A 22,684-nucleotide genomic window follows, 5' to 3' on the forward strand; every position below is an offset into this window, starting at 1 on the left:
CACTAGAAAGGTACCTTTTGCTGTTAATGAAACAGGCTAAACTATAGCACCACATCTCAGTCCGTAAGACACTGGCTATAAAGTAACTAAAGTGATAGCCCAAACATAACACACAGGAAGGAAACCCCTTTCCTTTCCTTTCTGCTTTGTTCGACCCTTTCCTGTCCTTCTGCAATGTTTGACCCCTGTACTGGCTGTATTTCAGCTGGACAAGCACTTGGCTACCTCACCTTTCTTGAAGACTCAAGGCCCAAGGCAAACACAGACCGCTTCAGGTACTCGTACAGGCCGTGCATGGGCAGGAAATCAATGTCCGTTAGGAATACAAACGGCGTGTTCACTTGCTGCAGGGCGACGTTACGCAGCATGTTCACTGGGTAAAAAGTCTGCAACAAGAGGCCAACATGAGCTCCCCACGTCACGAAATGCTTGTCCCAGCAAGAAGACATTATTGGAGCTGATCTACCTATCATGGCCAGCTGCTATAATTTCCAGTAGAAAATTCACTGAATACACACATTTAGAAGTAAATTTTAATAATTTGCAGTGTTGACTACTACAGGTGAAAACTATAGGCTTTTTCTTTTTTTTCCAATTTCTTGTCAAAACGTCTTGCCATGTCACTAGATTTTCTTTTTCTATGCTCAAACTTTTATTCACTTGCATTGCCACTGCATGGATGACTGAATCTATATATGCTTAATGGCAGCTACTGACATCTTGACTTTGAAAAATATTGTTCCCCTAAACTTGTTTTAAACCAGACAAATAACGAATGTGGTCAATCCTAAGCATCCAACTTAGAGGTGTGCACAGGTCGAGATTCTGAGCCAGAGCCCTGCCAGGACACCATGCTACGGGCTCGAGCCAGGCCCGGCCCGACCATATGTCCAGACTTAAGGCCCAGCCCGGGCCCTTCCCAGCTCGACTTGCTATAATTGTAGCTGAAGCGATGATGCAGAAAGAAATAATTCCAGAATGATGAGTTTATTTAGGACCTTGAAATGCTGATCTCTCACATTTAAGATGAGAAATTTGTAGAACATACAGAGGCACAACACATACACAAAATTATGATTATGAGCATATATGCAAAAGCAAGCTTGAGGCCTTTATGCCGCTCCAGGTTCATGAATCTGGTAGCGCTAAAGTTTTTTCCGGTGGTCTAACTTGTGGCTGGGATGACTAGTGTTCTTAGCCAGAAGAGCAAGTTTTATGTACGCAGCTTCTCTGCTCCTCTAAATGCGCACTAGCTCTAAATCTGAGCAAGGGCTTAATTCTGGGACCAAGCATTTGATGAGCTCGTCTCGCTCACCGCATTCTTTTCATGCTGTTGGCAAGGTGCGCCGCAACTGCACTATCTGAGCTGGGCTCAGACAAGGTAACTTTAGCACCGTGAATGCTTTGACTGTAGGTGTCATGCCTGCTGCCACTGAGGATATGTCTAGGCCAGGAGCATGCCACAACAGAGGCATGCGAGAGGTGAGACCACGGCATAAATCTCAGAACAGATAATAAAGCGTCTCTATTAACTGCGAGGGGTGGTGGACAGGCAGATTAAGTCGGGAGAGAACTCAGATGCTCTTGCATTGGGAGGACACAAAGTTAATTTCGTGCATTGCAGACACCTACTGCACCATGCCCATAATCGTGCTTTCAAAAAAGTTGCGCGTACTCAGGATCGGTGTATTCGGCCCTGCTCGGTCCACTCAAGACAAATACCTGACCCGGCCCAGCCTGGCCGGGCCAGGCCCAAGTTCGAGGCTGAGAGCTTGAGCGCAGCCCGAGCCCGTGCACACCTCTAATCCAATTTCTGTAATGCATGTGCTACTGCTATGAGTTTAGCAATGCAGGCATGGAAATAGTGAACCATTGATAGAAAAACAGCCACGATACTTCCGATAAGCACTGCGCATTTTACGGGAATAACAATATTGCCATGTTCCTGCAAGTACAAGTGGGCCCTGCAGACCAGGAGTAGACGGTCTAGGAACAGTTTTTTTTTTTGCCAGATTTTCTAGAGACCAAGGTATTAACATAATTTCACTCTAAATATGCACAGCTACTATAAACATAAACTTTATGAGAATGCTGAAAAAAAACTATAGTGTGATGCAACTTACCCCATCTTTGTAGACAATATGATAGCCAATGTTTTTGCGACTTTGCAATATTTCCGAGCTAAGGGTGTAGCTCAGGAACTGCTGAACTTCAGAGTCAGACATATACAATGCCAAACTTATCGGACCTGCAAACAGAGTTTGGTTCTTTTGGTCAGCTGAATGATGCTGAATAAAAAGACCAATTACTTTCTTGTGTATTATGTTGTGTTGGGTTTTATGGCACATAAAAAGTTAAGGGCCATCTTGCACCAAGGCCTAAAAATGTGAGACAAATCCACAAACTCAATTTCATACATAGGATGAATAGGGGTGCTGCCATGAAGTGGAATATTTTTTCTTTAGTTTTTTCACTAATGTGCATGAGTATAAAATGTGGTTTACAGTGAATGTGTCTTCATAGTTTTTATAAAGAAGTATGTCCTGTTTTCTCGGCAAGAAGTTATGCCCATGATGTGTGGTAACAACATAAGACAGCGTAAAATTGGTACTTCGATAAAACCCTCCTGGTGTGCGTGCGATTTTCATTCTCCCAAGATGTGCTTTCTAAAGTTAGGTTTGTTTACTTCGTTTCGCATGCGTCCTGTCATTTATCCTTCAATTTAAAGCATCTTAACTTCATGTAGTCTTTATGAGGCATATGTAACTTTCCTGATTTCATTACTCCCAGCAGAATCTATTAATACGTTCTTATGCTGTGACATTTTCTATGCAGTGTACAATACTCCAACTGCATTACTTGACTATCGTGCTTTGAGAAGCACAGTGAACCAGAATAGTTATGCTACTTTTATGCCACAATTTATTATTTTGCCCACAGCTACACACACAGCATAGCATTCAGTAGTAAAACTTTGCACATAATTTGGCAGTTATCTTGTCCCCTTTCTCTATGTTACTGATTCTGAGCCAGCTGCTCTTTCAGAGCTAGGTAATACTCAGAGTTTGTTTTTACAAAACTGAGCTACAGGGGTCCTGCAACATAATTTGAGTGCATTGTTTTGCTTGTTTGTTGCAATTGTTGAGTTATGGCGATGTTATTACCACTGGTCGTAAAACACAGATTTCAATATTTAAATTTAATATTTTATTTCGCTCGAGAAGCAAAATCATTGTACTGATGATGTTGGCACACACTGGTAGTTCTTTGCAGTGGATATGATGTGAACAGGCGCGTGTTTGACGATTGAATAAATAGCAAATGCACTGAAAATTGTGTCCCTTAAGAAAAATTTATGTCGCATTGTTGTATTCTATATTAAGTCAGCGAGTCCAACATGTTTGCTTTACACAAAGGTACTGCAAAGCAAATGACTCAAAAACACCAACAGAGGTGCTGGTTACTACTTTTCATCACAGACTTTCACTGCTTTCATGGACAGCTGTGGCTATGCTGCCAATGAAAACATGCTTGGATCAATTTCAGCAATTTGGATGAACCTCATTTCCATTTATCATAAGGATGTAGCGAAACTGATTTGAAACATGACCAAATATCAAAAGGGGACGTCTGCTTTGCTGCAGTATCACAACCACATGCTGGCTTCAAGAACCCCAAACCTGGGAAGCTAGGTTCATGTTTCTTGGTTTATACCCGGGAAGCTCAGTGCATGCGTATGACCAATGTGGCTTTGTGCTTTATCAATGGGATGCAGGCTCATCGGAACATTTCCTGCCTGCCCTGGCGAGGGCAAACACTTGTTCATAACCTTGCTAGTGAGTTACGCACACTAGATCTCAACCGAGTGCTTCGAAGAAGTTTCTACTTGCCATTTGCCAACAGACATAATGACATTTGTGTCAGCATATGCTACATTCCTCTGCTCTCGTGAGCACAGCCCACTGTCATTGGCCTGCGATCTAACGGACTTGCAATCAGGTGGTCAGAAGCAGGGAACACTATTTTTCCTCTTTACAATTCCACAAGCATCACTTTGAGAGTGATGCTTGTGCAGTGCCATGCAAGTTGAGGAACCTCTAACTTACCTTCCCAGTGTTTACACACTGCTTCCACCATTTGAAGCCTGTCCATAGATAACTGGGCAACCAATGTGACATCATTTCCTTCTGGAGACTGGAATTTAAATAAAATAGAATAAATAATGTTTCCTTGATACACATTTCTACTATGAAACAGAACAAGTTTACTAGTCCTGGTGCTCCTTGTATTTGGTACTCAGAGGGAACAATGTTAATTGGCAAAGGATTTGTATTCTCTTAAAAAACATAGTTTAAAACGTCCCACTCTTCAGTAGTGTACACAGTAGCTTCTAATTAAATGTCCTTTTGGATGTCTGAATATTGCGTAACTAGTGAATGAAACTCCAGTTTGTACTAGTCACTGGGGTGAATATTACCTTTCCTTGCCTTTTTTTTTGCAAACAGAACCAAAACGCAAAATTTAGCAATAATATGGCAAAGCATCTAGTAACATTCTTTTTATGCCATTTTCTCAGAAGTACCTTTTTAGATCAGTTAGTGAATATGAAAGATTGTCACAGAAGGTAACTTGTTTTGGTTTCGTTACCTGACATCATAACAGAAAGCTGACGTGCACAAAGCTTTAAATTACACCATACTGTCATAATCTGAAACCAGTTAATTCCCATTTTCTTTCCCTCCATACACTCAAGACAGAAATATGAGGCAGGGACTGTATATACTCACAGGCTCATAATCATATTCAATATAGTACAGGTGGGTCCGATGTTGGGCGACCCTTGCTCTCCTAAAGTCATAGCAGGGGTCGTCCTCATCTAACAAATTCAGCTGTAAAAGGACATATGTTAAGGAGTCAGTTTCATATGAGAGTTACCTCTCGCTGTATATGCTTGTAACTTTGTTTGGATTCCCTAATAAACTTTCAACTTCAACTTCAACCTGCACTTCAGACATTTTCATTAACGAATGCTTTGAAAACAATAACAAAAAAGCAAGCTTTAAATGATCACGAACGATATGAGAATATCAATTTATAAGAAACGTTGCTTCACACTATCCTAATCGTGCTTGTCTTCAAACCGTCAAAGTAAATTTAACAAAAATTAATAATGCTGAAGTGCCTCTGCTTTATCGATATCAAGCAAGACTATTTCTAAATTCAAGACAGCCTAGCACGCCAACTGATGCCCATAAGCCCAGAGTTTATTTCTGGTCTCAGAATACCCCCATGTTTTAGGCAGAACCATCTATTTCGATTGGACATCTCATCTTGGCATAACAATAGTCAAGACTGAAAATAAAGAAATTTTATCCTCCCACAAAACCACCAACAGATACAAAGCGTGGGCCTGGCTGAACAGAAACCTTTTACTTTTTATAAAAGCTTGACAGCAAGCCATTAATTTTTACTGCCATTAGGCAACCAACATACTCATCGTTAGGCTAGCAAAAACTGTTCCCTTAACCAGTTTGTTTCTCTATCATGTAACAATAAGCAAAACTTCAGACTACTAGGTCAAGAGCCCGAATCCTAGGCAGCAAAAACCATTTTAAGCAACAATGACATGCAGAAAAACATATGAGCAGCACAAAAAAAATGAGGGGAGGAGCAACAAGACCTGCGTTGGTCAGTTGTTCCTCTCCTGGTCGTTTTGTACTCCTCAAATAAAAAGAATGTGCAGTCTATAAAGGCATGGAAGGCTGACATGATTACTTACAGCATCCTGCACGTGAGAGGCATGCACACCAGCTGAGGAGGAAGTGGTGCCGTTGCAGCCGATAAGCTCGCGTCGTAGCAGGTTGCCATCATATTCGAGGAACGTAAGGTAGAGGTTGCGGAAAAACTCTACGTGCTTGTTCTTCACCTTGAGCTTCTTGGGCGAGTTCCAGTGGATGATCTTCAGCTCCTGTACCTCTGAGTAGCAGAGCTGCACGCCACATGGCAAGCAAAGCTTCCTCTCAGTAAGTTCACTGAATTCTAAGCTAAGATAAATGTTGAATCAGAATTCCCCATAATGATGAGCATCTTCTGACAAAAAATTTAGCATGTGGACTAGAATTCATTTTTTGTTCATGCAACTGGTCACAGCCTTTGTATTGAAGCATCCTGTTAACATTCATAGAACAATAGCTTAGTTTAGGACCATATAAAAAACAAACTGTAAACCATTAGATTACATTGAACAATGACTATGGTTATTGGTGCATGTAAGGTGGCTGACAGAGACAAAGCCTCATACCACACGTAGCAAGAAGACGCAAAAGACACAATTACAGGAAAATGTGCATACCAGCTCAATGCTAATATACTGTACCCCCCCCCCCCCCCCCCTCCTTACCCCCGTTGTTTTTCATATCACGAGCGCTCGTTAACCCATGTCTGGTTGGTTGAAAAACATACTATACAGCCACAATTTGTCGAAATTTCGAACATAGTAACCATGAAATCGTGTTATCCTGGGACATAATAACTGGGAGAGAAGTCGTGCAACTCTATGGTAGATTTTCTACCGCCCGCGATTTTGAGCGTATGAAACGGGAAATCGTATGAACCGGGAACGTATCAAAGAGGTTCTACTAAAATGGCTGATAACTCATGTACAAAAACCCTTCATCACTCCACCAATGCACAAGAACTAATACTAAACAACACACAGATGAGACAAGTTGCATTCTTTACACCTCAGTTGGCTGCTGTCAATTTCCGGCAGGTGCATATATATGTACCCATAAATATACATGTACTAGTACCTATGTCTAATATGCCATATGCTTTGTGTAATGGCCTTCACAGCCAAATGTAATACCCCGAAAGGGGTCTTTAAGGTAATAAAATGAAAAATGAAAAATGAAAATTGCAAAGTTAGCGTTATGAAGTTTAATCAGGCCATATAAAGTTTAATCAGGCCATATATATAAAGGCATTTGCTACGGCAGTAATCTTTTTCCACTTGCATACGCATTGACAAATACGCAAGAACAAAATTTTAAGCTTGTGGCTCTCCTCAAATTTTCAATAATGCTGAATTACTTCCAACACAAAAAGTGCTAAGGATGGAAAATGGAATGAAACAGGCTCAGACTCAAAAATGCTGATCAACAAAAACTTGACCAAAGAGCGCAATGTGAATGTCACCACATATCTGACCGACAAAACAGCTGGTAATGTTAATTATTTATATGTTGCGAACTTGTTACTGCATCTCTTTTTAGCTCTCTCAAGCTAAACTGCCTATCCTGTGCTTGAAAGAGCTAGTTAAGAAGCATAGTTTAACAACACTTTCCACTTAAAACACACGAGCTAAGAATTCCACCCCCCATGACTGCTTTAAAAAAGATATACATAAATATATACTTGCCTCGCTTAGCGTATTATCACTCAGCTGCACGTTCCATTGGCACGGCAGGCGAAATAGGAGGTCCGTGTGCTGCTTGAGCATAGCATTAAAGATGTCCTACGGGAAAGAGAAAAGCGAGCAGTTTCTCAAGGACAGTGACATAAGTAGTGAAACATGGAGTGAAATTCTGGGCACGGGAACTGCACCATCTGAATACTGCTTTTTCACCTTTCTGACTTCACAATGCTTCTAAGATGTGCGAACAAACTGTGACAAAAGCACAACTTAGGATTTGAAACAGAAGCTAAAGCATGCTTATGAATATGTGCGATAAATGTCACAAGAAAATAAAACAGAGGACACAACAAGGAGCACAATTGACATGAGTGAAAGCAGTGAGAGCAGAGAAAGATAAAGTAAATAAATGCTGATGATTTTGTCTTGTCATACCTGCCAGCCTGGCGAGATAAAAATTCGGGACATTTTATTTGTACCAGGTTAGGCTTAAAGGGAGACCGCATTCTGCATTCAAGCCAGATGCAAGTTACTGCCGATAAATATCCAGCACTACACCACGAATGCTGCCAACTAGGAATGACCACCACACCACCGCCGATGAAAATTGGTGGGGCGCACCACGCCAGCTACAGCTACAGCTACTTTGGCTCTGGCTCGAGTTGGCCTTGATCAGCTGCTTAGCCCATGATGCGAGTGTGTCCATTGATGCTGACACTGGTGTTTATGATGTGGCTGCAGATTTCTCTGTGCCAAATTTGCTAAAACCATCTTTGCACAGGCAGAGGCCACTTATTGGGAGATTTAGGGCAGTGGTCATGCAATCAGACCGCTCAGTTAAAAATCAGGATTGTACTGGACGAATCGGGAGTGTTGGCAGGTGGCAGGTACGCTTTGCATGCATGAAGCTGGAAATTTATGTGTGTAAGGTAAACAAACTCAGGCTTGAATTAAACCACAACTTAGTTCAGGCAACACATACACAGGTAAATTACTGAAGCAAATAACATTAATTCATCACAAGCTTATTCAATAAAGAGTTTCTTGCAATACTGAAATGACCTACATAGCCACCTTTATGAACAAACTGAAACTGGCAACAGTAGGATGGGTACATGACCAGCTACAATTTGCAAACTACCAACAGGTTATGTATGGCTAACACTCACTTGATCCGCCAGTGAAGTAAACCACATGCTGATGAGCTCCTTCTCGGCGATCAGCTTCCACATTTGCATCCAGTTACGTTCACGTAGCTTTTGCAGTCGGAGCAGAATGACACCCGTATTGAAGCCTCGGCCCTATATACCACACGTCCCACGCAAAGCTCAATTATTTTTCCGCAACACAAAACACGCACACACCAACACAAAATAAAGAGTCTGAGTAACAAATATCATAGACATTTTCCACTGATTGTAATGGTGCAGTGGACTGCAAATTTTGGCAACAGACAGTACATTTCAGTTCATAGAGAAGAAATGCAAGGTTTGGTTTAAGGCGACCCAGACTAAGGGGACGCTGTAGCGGAAGGCTTCAGAATTTTGGCCACCTGAGATCCTTTAATGTATACTGACACTGCTGAGTACAGGGGTGTCTTGCCTTCTGCCGCGATTGAAAAGCAGCCACTTCATGTCATCATGATCATCGGTCAAGAACCCTAACCACCGAGTCACAATAGTAGGGCAGAAGAAATGCAAGGATTGGTAGGAGCATAAGTTTACTTAAAGAACTGAATAATGAATGTGGTTTAGTAAATGTCAACCTTCCACAGGCAGTTAAGCACCTGATTCAGTTAAAAAGTTGGGGCCAAGCTTAATTTTTAAAACTTTGATTTTTACCTCAAGCATTGCCACCCTATAGCGCCAGTTTTGCTGAAAAGATTGCCTGATGCTCAAATACATGTTCAACAGCCAATCAACAAGTAATTCCATCAGGACTGATGCTTCTCTTTACTGTTAAAGACACAATTTTTTACTACAGATGATTCAGGAGTAAAAATTTGAATTGTGAGCAGTTTAATGTGACAATTTTTTTTTTGCAACTGAAAATTATGGGACCTCCATATCATCAGATGAACCACATGTTCAAACTATGCAAGTCTGTATTATTGGGAATCCATTCAGGGTTCTCTCCAAGGTGGGCAGCAGTGGTTTTACTGCCCACCCCTCAGGCCGACCGCCAACCTCTTCAATCACCTCCTGGCCACTGCTGACAACTTTCTTTGACTGTGGTGTGGATAAACATGCTGTTTCATACTCTGCAGCAGTGTGCACCACTGGCCCATTAGATTTATTTTGAAATGACATCACATCGTTCTTATGCTTACTCACATTTTTATCTCGCATTCACATGCTTCTTTAGCTGCTGAAAAATGCTGTGATGCAAGTGGTTTTCTGTAATTTTTTTAAAGCCATTTGATAAGGCAAACTTTTGGATAATTCGTACATTTTTCTTGAAGGCTGAAGTAACTGAATTTTGCTGTGTAGGCAATGTGGCTACCACTTTCTTCTTTTACTAACTTTCATTATTGCTTAAGTTTTTGTAAGTCTGCATTTTATTTTCGTGTAATATTACCACTACTGCAGCAGCTGCTTGTCTGGCATATTACGTTTTCAAAATTTCCTGTTTTTCGCCATAGTACGAGCCATTGAAAGCCCCATATTTGGAAAAGTACAACGTAAACCTCATGCACTCTAGTGCTAGCGGGTCACTGGTACATATAGACAAAGCCAATAAATGATTTGGAGTTGTGCCATGTGCTGCAAAATGAGTATGAAAAAAACAAACTGCACAACCATCTTTGCTGTCATTTTTTTTCCTCACGGAATTTGCTGTGCTGTCACTACGTAATTATTCAGTCTATACAGCCACTCCCCTACCCCCTGCGGTCCGCAAATGTCCACCTCTCAAAATTTTCTGGGGAGAGACCTGAGCCCATTGTATCAGGTGAGCTGAAGTAAAAAGGAGATTATTGCATACTCTGAGGGAATCCTTTTTGAGTAAACCACTCAACGGGCAGTAGCATTTTATTGCTTACTTTGAAAACAAGCAATAAAAGCTGAAGACATGTACTTACAAGTGCAGGCCATGGCCGATGATTTTTCCATAATTTCCCTAAGTACCAGTCACTCTGATTCTCTACGAGGCCAATAGCCTAGAAAAAAGGGTGACATATACATGAAGCTACAATATTAGATGCACAGTGAGCAATTACAAAGGAAGGAAGCCAGACCAGCTACATGCACAACAAGTATATCCCCTAAAGTCCAATGTTTGCCCGAGCACTGCACTGAAGAGCAGTCTTTACAATCCAATGCATGCAAAAATACGGAAATAGATGCAAAAAGTTCACAAAGAAAGCACGCAGTACAACCATGAATAGCAACTAAAGGAGAATAGACTGCTGCAGAGGTTCAAGCTTTATGTGACATGGTGCATTGAAACTGAAGGCAGGACTTACTTGAAAAGGTTTGGTTTGTGGGGTTTAATGTCCCAAAGCGACTCGGGCTATGAGAGACGCCGTAGTGGAGGACTCCGGAAATTTCGACCACCTGGGGTTTTTTAACGTGCACTGACATCGCACAGGACACGGGCGCTTTGCTTTTCGCCTCCATCAAAATCCCGGCCTCGGCGGCCGCTTTTCGATAGAGGCGAAAAGCACGGCGCCTGTGTCCTGTGCAATGTCAGTGCACGTTAAACAACCCCAGGTGGTCGAAATTTCCGGAGTCCTCCACTACAGCGTCTCTCATAGCCGGAGTCGCTTTGGGACGTTAAACCCCACAAACCAAACCTTTTCAAGTAAGTCCTGCCTTCAGTTTCAATGTACCATGTCACATAATCCAGGCACTAGTGTTCGTAAACAAAGCCCTTGTTACCCTTACCTGCTTGGAAGTGAATTTGTGAAATATTCTCCACAGCTCAGCAATATCTGATGCAAAAGTGATGTCCGTGTCCAGTACTATCACCTGCAATTTAAAAAAGAAGAAAGAGAGAGACAGCGTAACTATTGCAGCACTAAGAGTGCTGCACATGAGCACATTACTGTGTACTAGCCTTGTTTAATCTCAATGAACTAAGGATGAATATACTATAGCATACTGCACAGAAAAAAGCAGGGATTTCCATGGTCCAAGTATGGAGATTTTCGGTTGTGGCATGAAACATTACAGCACCACTCTTGGAAGATTTATTTGGAAGGCCACCAGCACTTGCCTTGTCAAGGGTATCAGGGAGAGCCTTGGGTAGCACCAGCTTCATAAGCCCATAGACGCCAGAGTAGTGCTTGTTTGGTATCCACGACACTTCTCCTTGAAGGTTGTCCGCCAGGTAAAAGCTTACCTCCACTGCAGAAGAAATTTACATACAAATACAGCATGAAGAGCATTTTTTTTTTTTTTTGTTCTAGCATACCAAACATTCCAAATCGCCTCAAATAATAATTATCTGACACAAGTTGAACCTGTGGTTTAGTTCAACACTCAAATGATTGTAACCTGCATTCACAAATAGTTCAACAAGCTGAACTGCCTGCTAGCCACGTATGCTATTTTTTCAGGTCATGATTTGAATGCCTAGCCAAAAACAAGAAGAGGAATAGGGTGGATGCATGTCTGGCTCTCGGCAAAACAGTTTCGGTGTCAGTGAAGAGAAAGCCATTTCCCATTTCCCCCACATAAACAGCCTACATTTGAAAAGTGGCAAAAAACAAATTTATTCGCGAGCTACTAAGCTGACCTGTGCCTCCACAAGTTAAAATTAGCAATCCAATGCAATGTCTACTGTTTTAGAGGTCACTAAGGGGAATGTAAAAGTTAGCCTGCATTGATTGGTTACCACGTTTTAATAACAAAGTACTTTCAGTGAAAATGGAGCTCTTGCAAGCTAGAAAAGGAAATACCGATGTCATTGCCAAAAGAGGTTTCCACAAGAAAACTCATGGAGTTCACCATTACCTTGTTGTTATCATCAATGTCATGAGTCACAATGAACAAAAGGAAAAAGTATTAAATTTTTTACTTCATGGCAATAAATGTGTCCTTCTGCTGCTGAATGAGCGCCAGCAGAATCATAGAAAGACAAATAATTGAGCAGTATGCAAAACAAAAAAAAAAAAAAAAAAGGATGCATTTACGGTACCAAAGTCAGTATGTAGCATTCTGAAAAAAAAAAAAAGGCCATGCAAACAAACCTGCTGGCATGTTCCAGGTTCGGAAGAGAGTCTGGAGCACCAAGTGGGCCACAGCATCGGAGACAAAGTGGAAGTGGAGTGGGTTCTTGCGGTAAAAGAGGATGCTCTTGACCAGCGTGACCACCGAACGAGAGGCGTTATAGCCTGCGCATACGATGGCCACCTGGAGCACTTCACACTTGGGCACCTCGGGAAGCTGGTTTCCACTGCCAGAGGCCGAGGAACAGGGCAGCAGGTTGACGTCGGAGCCATTGTGTCCCTCACGCTGCATCAGCTGCATCAGCTGCTGCCGCGACAGGCTGCAACAAGGATTTCATCTCATCAGGCTTGCTGCTTCCTGAAAGCTACACGCTGCAGGGATTCCACTTAACCCTTTACTTCCTGCGCCCATCTAAATTGCTCAATTTGAATGACAGCGCAAAATGCCCCATTATGACCAATTTATGCTACTTCGGAACGAGTAATTCCATTCCATACGGTGCAAAAGAATTCTACTTCACTTTCGCAATTAATTTTTTTGGACAGTCAGATGAGAGTATCTATAAACTTTGAAAGAAACCTGTCAACACAGAGCAATGGTGACAGGCATGGTGCACAAGGTGGTGTCCTGGTCTGGCACTGATCCTGCTCAGCAATTTCAGCGTTCTTGCAATTTCGCGGCACTGATACTTGACTTTGTAGTTAAACTGTGAATGTAGGTCGATTCGTCTTGCTCAGTTTGGACAGGGAGGAATGCTTCAACCAGCCCAAACTACTGACAGGTGCCTGTCTGCAACTTCCTTTTCTGCCATCTCCAGGCATGTTCAAAAGAATTCCACAACACCAGCAGTGCATCGGACACAGCTTTTTGCAAGAAGGCACAAGGAAAACATTCGGTGGTGGCACTGCACCGTGAAATATCCCTAAGCAGAGAGTGTGAGCAATTGATGGTAATAAAGTTTAGCATGGAAGGTTCTGCTACTTTGAATACTGGTTTCTGAAATAGTAACACACAAAAGATATATTCAAGAAGAGGATACGTCGGGTTGGTTGGTTCATGCTGAACACATGCGCTGTGTCTGTCTCGTCTACAGATATATTCCAGATTTCTTATTCTGCTATTTTCTGACCATGGATATAGGTACTCAGTAGTTTTGTGAAGGTCTCTCCAATTTTGCCAGTCAAAGATGTTTTTCTCTTGTAAGCAATATACATTGCTTTTTTCTTCATGTCATTAAAAAAAAAGACCACAGTACTAATAGCAACACTATGATGCACTGCAAAAAAAAAAAAAAAATTTAAATCTATTAGAGAAATAAAATTTTACCCACACTACTCTGAAACTGCCCGTTTTTCCGCTACAAGCAAAGAGTTCGGATTGTTTGAGCGAAAAATTACAAGTTCCTGCTTTTGCTTTTGGCCTTTCATAAAATCCCCCCCTTTTTTTTTTTTACCTATTTCCTATTTGGTTCCCGTAATGGTGCTGAAACAAAATGTTCCAAACCTGAGTTGTCTTCGTAGCAGCTGATTCTGCTGCTCAATTTCTCGGACCCGGTCAGCAAGAACTGCCTCCCTCTTGGTGAATCCTAGCAGGTTGTCCTCAGATGCTGCAGCAACACAAAGAAAAAAAGAGGACTGGATGCTGTAGAGCAGAAATGATAGGTAGCTTCTCTCTATTTTTCCAGAGGGGACAGTGCCCCTCAGCCCTACAACTGTCTGCACTCAAATATCTGAAAAACTCTTCAATTCTAGGACATCAGTAATGCAAAACATGGTGGGGATGAGTCTGTTGGTTTTGCAGCTAGTTGTAAAGCATTTCGTTTCAGCAACCTTAGTCAACTGTGCACCAGCAGAGGCCATTGACTAATTGACTTCTATTCATAAGCATGTTTAAAAGAACAATCAAACTCTTCTCTTGCTGTCGATCAGTCACGTGTACATCATTAAAAGCTTTCCCATTCATGTTTAGGTTTTATATGCATTAAAGATGTACAAACCTGAACAGATCAAAATAAGAAAAATATATAAAAATAAAATTACACAAACACATAAGCAAAGTAACAAATAAATAAGCTAACCAATTAAATAAAAAGAAGTTATGGATTCCCTCTCTGCAACCGAAAGCCAGTAAAGCAGAATAACAATAAAAGAATAAGCCGACGCTGAGGCAGCAATCGATCATGAAGCGTTAGCTATAAAAATATTTTTTTTTTGTTGTTGCATAAACTGATTTGGCAATGCTGTAACCAACTTTGTTTATATCCAGATCCCATTCTGTATATCGACTTCACTATATCCAGTGTACTCCTTCGCTATGTTTGAAATGAATGGTGTGAGCCAAATTTAGGCAGCAATATGTGTACATTGCAAAATGACAAATTGTTTGACACCATCTGGGACGTCCTGCAACAAAAGACTACCTGCAATGGCTGCTTACATTCCCTTGGGGAGCATGGTTTAGGGGAGCAAACTTCGCCGGTTTTTAATCCCCCATGTAGACTAGGCTCTGACTAAACTAGAAATTTTATGCTTTGTGACACGCCGAATCGCTTGACACCACCCTGAGTCTTCAACGTCAGACGGGTGGCCCACAAATTTAATAGAGATGGTGGTACTGAGAGGTCCAGCCTCGATGTACATCATAATAGCCTATGAAATGAAACTATTAGGTCTGAAATGCGGTACTTGAGAACTGCCACTACGCATCCATTGGTGCTATGCAACTGTCATGTAGTCAGGTGGTATGGTTTCATTTTGGTCATGTGGTATAATACCACCTTGATCACGTGGTATACATATACATGTTGTTGTTATGCGACGACCATGCTAGGTTGCCATTTTGAAACTATGGCTCAGGTCACCTTGAGAAACATAACTAGTAGGGCTCATGCTCTAAAAGCAATTCGGTCTTTTGCGCAAGCTGAAGTAGGTCAATGTAGGCTAACTCTGAGCATTAAAACACAGTATGTGAATAAATCTCAAGCAATGTGCCCTGGATGCAGCCTCTTCAACAAAGCTGCGTTCCAAAACTTCTTCTCGGCATGTGCACTATGCCAATGGCAACACCATGTACCTCAAATAGAGCTCTAATATTGCTAACACTGTGGAGCATCAGTTCAGTGCTGTGCGCTGCAACCTTACAATGATGTCACAAAAAAAAGGCTTTGAAATTGTTAATGACATAATAGAGTGCTCTCCTAATAGCAGTGCCAAAATATACAAATCTAGGTACTGGAGATCACATACAGCTAAACAGTTACAAGGCATATGAATCTCTCTTCTACCTGTAAAAGAAGTAAAGGCAAGTGTTTACATGCTTTGTAATGGCACAGTGTGTTAGTGCTGGGTTCAGGCTTGATGGAGAGTGCATCAAGTGAGCTGCAACCTTATTCCTGAATGCAGTGTAGCATAATGGTAAGCCAGCAGCTGCCATGAGCAAAGGATTTAGACGCACCTTGGTCTCTCCCATCCAGGTACAGCAGCAGCAAGGCGGGCACACCCACAACAGCCACCACCAGGGTCAGCAGAGCTGCCTGGCGGTGCCTGCGCATGACCACCCTTGGGGCCCTAGCTCTGAGGCCAGCTGCCCGGCAACAGTGGGCAGTGCACACCCCTCCACAACATGGCCGCCATGGCCTAGGTCATCGCCAAGGAACCTAGAGTGTCGTGCTGCATGTACACAACCAAGTACAAATGTCAATAGAGAGCGCAAACAAGCATGCATCGATCACAGGTGTCAATTTTTCTTTAACCTGAAAGGACTGCTTCAAGACTAACTGAACTGCCAACCATGCATTGCAATGAAACTCTGTAATGGAAACTGAGAGATGTGGGTCAGTCTCCCGGGCAGCCTAAAGTTCAGCCCAGGTAACCAACTGCTCATCAAGCATATCAATGGCCATGCTAGGCAAAGCTGTAGATCATGGGACATGAAGCTTTGCATCATTTGTGAGACTTTACCATCTGTGTGAAGCAATTTTTAACAAAACTGGGACTGCAAAACATGAGCCTTTCCAATCTTTAGAGGCGCAGAGAACAATAACTGTAAAAAATTCAGGAACTTTACAGAGCTTATCAGTGGAAGCAAGAACAGAATTTCCTGTTTTGCACGTAATTACTACCACTGTCATGGTGTTGAGAAAAGACAAATTTGGTTCTGTTTCTTCTTTCTTTATCTTTTACGTAAGGCAAGAACCATTAACCTCTATTACCTTGGGATATGACCCCCTAAAGACAGCTTACCATTGTTTTTGGCACGACTTTCTATATTTGTAGAAACACTGCTAAGGATTCACAACATCTTAGCTAGCCTGCCCGGGCTTTCACTTATAAAGCCAATATGTCCTTGTTATGGTACTTCAATTTTAAGACGTGCAAGGTTTGCTTATACTGACTAAAAGCCCATTTACAAGTCGTAAGTCACAGAAGTTGCAAGACCATTTTGATTGAAAATCAACAGTTACAAATGGTTGTTTTGGTCGGAAAGTTAGAGTTGCAAGGCAGTTGCATGTTGCTTGATTTTCCAGCCTTGCAAATCCCAGTAACAAACGGCTCAACCAAGTGCTGGCATCTCGGAAGTAACAAAAGCTTATTTCATATCTGGCTTCTCACTGCCAGCAACTGTGAAGACCCAAGGCAGTGACAACATGAGAAATAAACGTGCTTGAACCTAACGAAGGACACAACAGCTAGAATCTCCAGGTAGGCAAACCACGTCACCTTTATTAGCATGAACATTGATACTGTCAAGCCGCTCCCTGGTCACAAGCAACAGTAAGTTGCAGGCTCTTCACGAGTTGCAAATGTGAACAAGCCCCGAGGCACCTACATCAAAACACGGGATGATCAGACATCTAGCGCAACTACGCTGCGACATCAGCTGGATTTACCCATTGAAGCTTTTACTCAAACATATGCTGTTATCCTAAGCCGAGGCTTCACGGACATGGCAATTTTTCTGAAAGGGTGAAGGCGGGCGAAGGTGGTCCAAGAGTGGCAGTGGGCAGATGGGCTTAATTGCCATGAGCATATTACAATTACCATAAATGTATTACACAACTTGAAAATTAAGACTACTTTTTTTCAGTTATCAGCCAAGTTTTCAGCAGCCAATCAAGCAGCATACTGGTAACAGAGTTGAGTCGCAGCTTACCAAAAAATGCTGGGATTTCATGAGCTATGCTGAGTGGCTACAGACCTGTTTAGTTGGCTGCATCCAAACAGTTGCATTAGTACTGTTACGTCAGCACGCATCTATCTTTGAAGTATCCTTGAGTCAGTGGTATGTTACCAGTCATATATCAATAACTGACTTTACTATTAATGTCACAACGAAACTTGGCCTTCAAGAATGATCACATTTCACAGATCAATAAAAAGATTAATTTGATTGGGTGATCTTACATCGTCTCAACAAAATTAATTAGTATCGAAATGTAAGCATGTTCCTTTTACATGAGAGCAAAAGACATTTTACACAATGAACTACTTGAATACCAAAACTGCAGTATAAGTTCATAGGAGATATCACAATTCCTTCCACCATGAAACCTCTGCTGCCACCAACTCTTCCTTCCAGCCATATTTAAACAGTTAATGCTAATTGACTAATCAGTTCCTACCCACTGCTATTCACAGATGGAAACAAGTCGAAGTATGACTAACGAGTGCAACTGTACAAAGAGTAATGCAGTTTGTTTGTGATGACTTCATCCACTAACCACATGGCTATTTCTGGTCATCAACCTTCTATAGCCGGATACAACTAAGTCAACAGTAACCGTCACACATAATTCCTCTCTGACAGAAAGCAGTTCGTTGTTAAAACTTTTCTTGCTGCCTATAATAAAAAGCTAATTATGAGACGAAATTATAGGCTCGAGGATTTTGATGCCTCTGGCTTGATTTTAGTCTAATATCAAAACTGAATTTCATTTACTGTCCTGTGGAGTGATACACACGTCACATACCACAGTCCATTATTACTAACAGTTGCTTTTTTTTTGTGTTGTATCCTGATGTAGTTATTTTGATATCCTTATTTCCTTCCTGCAAGACTTTTTTAGTATATTGTTGTTATACTATGGTTATGTCAAGTGCAATTATACTGTCTACAGTAAACTGATCATATATAAGTACACTCTACAGCTTTGGTTTTTGACCCCCCCCCCCCCCCCCTCCTCCTACTTAAGAATATATATTATGATGATAGTAATTATAATGCAGTTGCCACACAGGAACTGCAAACAGAACTTTATGCTTTTCATTCATTTCTTAATTTAGTTGTAACTAGCAGCTGACATGTTAAAACTGAAAGCAAGCCTTCTTGTACCGAACTTCATAAAGGGACACTGTAGCATAGGCAAGTTAAATTTTGAAGTAGCGCCATGAAGAAAAAAAAGATGCCATGAATGGCCACACCTTTCAGACCAATGAGTTTTTTTTTTTTCAAATTCAGTGTTTGGGGACATCTTGCAGCAACCCTGATGTAGCCATCTGCTGGAGTCGAAGGAAGTATACATTCATATCTCTGTTCTCACCCCTTAACCTTTTCTCTTGCACACTATCACTTCCTGGGATTACCACTTGCTGACACTGTTAAACCAACATTTTATTGTATTTGGAGAAAGCATTCAATGCTGCCTAAATAATTCACAGTACATTTATGATTTCCCACAGCTGCTTTCTTTGCCCTGCTAGGAACACCCATGTATGACTGCCATTAAGTAACTGACTAGTCCCGAAATCTGTGAACACATTTTATTTATTGCTCTTTTTTTCTTGCTCCCTCGCTTTCAATTCAGAGAGAACATGACTGGTACTAGCGAAATGAAATTCATGCTACTAAATTTAAGATTAAAAATGTCTGCTTTCTCTCTATCCTTCTCAATGAAGAAAAAGGTAACAAACACACTAGTCATTAATGGTGAGTATGGAAAATTCATCCCACACAATGACAGTGCAAACAAACACTACAAAGGAAAAGATGGCATAGTGCTGACTTGGAGTTTATTTCCTGCTGATGTGTTAATCAATCAGATAATATATCAGGACAGTGATAACAGTATTTTCATTCACTGGTCACCACCTTCACTGCATCCAAATTCATAGCATGAAGAGAGGTACTTATATAGTCACGTGTAAGTCAACTGTTCCTTATCTAATGTCTAACCTTGTACTGGCTGTCACACATCCATCCTTCCTGAGTGGATAAGGCAATGCGAATTCATTTTCACTTTATTACCTTAGAGACCCCCAATTCTGGGGTATTACATAAGGGGTGGGTACAGATATAAACATATTATTGGTTAAATATGGCAGTTATACAGTTCCCACCAGTGCACGACCTTATCAGTTTATTATTTGCCATGCAAAGCAAGTTACTTTGCATATCACGGTTAGATGCTACTAGACTGTTTATAAATATCTGCAATATAACATGGTGGTGATCCTGTGCTGTTTAGGATTTCTCACGAAGGTGCACTCCTATTGACCAGAATATTCCAAGTTTCATGTCACACTTACACAAAGCACAGCCAATTCCCTCGGCCGTTCTGACTCTAACGAACACTGAGTGCACTTGGTAATGTCATTGCTGTGTTTTCTGTCCTCAGATGGCAGAAGGTTCGCCAACACTATACGAGTTTTACACCGACCTGTCTGTTAAATGTTGACACTGACATCCTTGAATTTTGTCACTGCCACATGACATCATAATTACAGATGCAACTGCTCAATTGCCAGCAAAGCAAAACAACCCATGTCTTAAGTAGAGCTCAGAATAACTGACATAGATGAGCAGTGGAACCATCTACAACTAGTACACCACTGTCAGCTAGATGTTGGTAACTCAGACTTGATTACATTCCACTTCTGAGCAAGGTAGACCAACAGCTAAGACATTATAAATCCAAGCTGTTGTTCTCACCAGTAAGCAGTAGATAAGACATTGTGAGCTGCTCAGGAGGAAGCACAAGCTTACAAAATATTTAAAGTTATGTCAACCGGTTGACAAAGTTTTTATTTCATGAATTATGTAGTTGTTTTGTAACCTTCGTCTTTGCTACACTGTTTGTGTGTGCCTTTGTTCGACAGAGGTAAAAGCCCACATATACAATATATCTTTGCAAGTCTGTAACAAACTTTCAGTTGACTGATCGATAACTCGATTTCTCGAAGTGTTCCCTTTTAGACCCTGGAAATTCTGAGCTGCCAAAGTCGGCACGAGAAACATTAAGTCACTGTGCGTTGAGCATCAGTTTTATAGTTCCGTTTCCTTTCACCCCAGCTGTTCAATGTCGCACAAAATAGCAAATGTATTTTCATAAGGTAAAAAACGGCATTCATCATTTTACATCAGTCATCTGTCCCCAACGGTGACCAAAATGTCGCACAGCGGCACTTTAGCAAATTTCACCTGCCCTACTCGCATCCAGGGAGCAGTCACCGCCCTATCAACAGCACGGCTTCAGAATTTTAGCGCCGAATGCCTAAGGTTGACAGAGAAGTTGAATTACCGCTGTCCATGTAATCCATGGATATGTCGACTAAACATCGTTCGTCATGAGATGATAAATATTGATAATGCAGGCTGGTTGGCACACCATCTGTTGTTACAGTTGCAAACACGTGCCACATGCCCTTACCAAAATATAAGCGGGACGAATCATTAAGACGATAACTGGTGGGCTTAAGTGAAACAATATCAAATATGAGAATTAAAATACAATCTTGATTTTTTACCGGCGATATCGAACACAAAGACTGGTGAGCTGGTACGCTTCGACGATTCCGGTATTGCACTCGTGCATGCAACTACCTTGTACGTACTACTTTGCATATTGACGCTATCTTATCGCTGAAACAGAACGACATGGAAACACACGGAAACACACACTGGCGCGTGTAGAACAACACAGGCTGCATAGAACCGTGTGTGCGCGCGCGCCCACGCACAGCTGAGGACGAGATCAAAGTGCGCTCCCTTCCGCGCCTGCAGCCGCACGAAAACACTTGCACGCTCGGACGCTCGCAGAGGGGTTCCGTCGCGCGCGTACATACGTTTGCAACCCACTCGAGGTGCCAGGAATGTGCTTCTTCGAATATATTAAGCCTAAGCAGATCGAGTGAATCGTGCGCAAGAGAGGCGGGTTACAAATACCTGCAGCTTTGAACGAAGCAGTGGGAGCGGTCGTTGGCTGGGCTTCACGCGGCGCGAGTCATGTCGGCACTGCCATGATCTCCGGCACTCGGCATGACATCACCACACACACTTCCGAAGGAGAGTGAAACAACGAAAATAACGGGACCTCCGAAATTGTTCCAATCAGCAGGCGGACCTAAACACGGTCACTCGGCAAAATGTAAAAGCGAAATCCGAACGGAAGTAGTCCGATCCCACTGTGTGGGCGGAGGGGTTGCTGGCCCGTTCGACAGGCTGAGAGGGACCGACCAGACTACTTGGCGCGAGTTTCAAACGGCTAGACGAGATTTAAATGAATCTCTAGGCATATGGAAACCAAGGAACTCTGGCCAGTGGAGATGGTAGGATACAGGCCGGGATTAAGTGCACATGATGTCATGCTCAGATTAATACTCCTGTCACACGGACAGTTTCGATCCTCATTGAACTCGATCTGCATTGAACTCAATGCAGATCGAGGTTGTCACACGGCAACTTTCAAGTGGAATCGAGCTCGAGCCTGCTTGACTTCAAGCTGCTTCCTCAATCGATCTCGAGATTTCAAGCACACTCGAAAGCAGTCGTCGACGCCCTCGTAGCGCACATGAGGAAAATGTCTCAATGCTCATTGAAAATGCCCGTGTAGCATATGGGATGCTTCAATCCTTCTTGAAAACCTCAATGCAGATCGAGTTTAATGAGGATCGAAAGTGACCGTGTGACAGAGGTATAATAAGCACGACATCATGGACGCTCCCGAGGACGATGCATTATATAGAGCCATCCTGGGACTTGATCTCCCTAAGGCATTTGATAATGTTGAGCACAGAGCGGTTCTTGAAGGCCTCAACTCGGCTGGAGTGGGAAGCAAGTATGTCAAAGATCTCCTCACCGGCAGGAAAAATGAAATTAGCTTCGT

The 22,684-nt window shown here is 42.0% G+C and overlaps 1 protein-coding gene across 4 annotated transcripts in view; it reads right to left on the reverse strand.

The window, feature by feature from the left end:
• LOC146190782 (xylosyl- and glucuronyltransferase LARGE2s-like) overlaps positions 1 to 22,013 on the reverse strand; it is a 36,111-nt gene extending 14,098 nt beyond the window's left edge. For 2 of the 4 annotated variants that reach the window (XR_014706581.1, XM_084601166.1), the window contains exons 1-14: positions 21,745 to 22,012; positions 16,039 to 16,253; positions 14,089 to 14,191; positions 12,606 to 12,904; positions 11,630 to 11,760; positions 11,299 to 11,382; positions 10,494 to 10,571; positions 8,584 to 8,715; positions 7,421 to 7,516; positions 5,780 to 5,989; positions 4,788 to 4,889; positions 4,107 to 4,194; positions 2,124 to 2,248; positions 231 to 386 (exon numbers count right to left, since the gene is read on the reverse strand). Coding sequence is in view for 3 of the 4 variants with exons in the window: in XM_084601166.1 (XP_084457292.1) it covers positions 231 to 386; positions 2,124 to 2,248; positions 4,107 to 4,194; positions 4,788 to 4,889; positions 5,780 to 5,989; positions 7,421 to 7,516; positions 8,584 to 8,715; positions 10,494 to 10,571; positions 11,299 to 11,382; positions 11,630 to 11,760; positions 12,606 to 12,904; positions 14,089 to 14,191; positions 16,039 to 16,135 (1,701 nt within the window). In the remaining variant the exon portion in view is untranslated. Of the gene's footprint in view, positions 1 to 230; positions 387 to 2,123; positions 2,249 to 4,106; positions 4,195 to 4,787; positions 4,890 to 5,779; positions 5,990 to 7,420; positions 7,517 to 8,583; positions 8,716 to 10,493; positions 10,572 to 11,298; positions 11,383 to 11,629; positions 11,761 to 12,605; positions 12,905 to 14,088; positions 14,192 to 16,038; positions 16,254 to 21,744 lie in introns of all 4 variants that reach the window. The other 2 variants (XM_084601165.1, XM_084601167.1) reach the window with 1 other exon arrangement.
• Between the last annotated feature and the right edge of the window lie 671 nt (positions 22,014 to 22,684).

This window comes from Amblyomma maculatum, chromosome 4 (assembly GCF_055883805.1).
Source record: "Amblyomma maculatum isolate TAMU_Amacu chromosome 4, ASM5588380v1, whole genome shotgun sequence".
Classification (NCBI taxonomy): Eukaryota; Metazoa; Arthropoda; class Arachnida; order Ixodida; family Ixodidae; genus Amblyomma; species Amblyomma maculatum.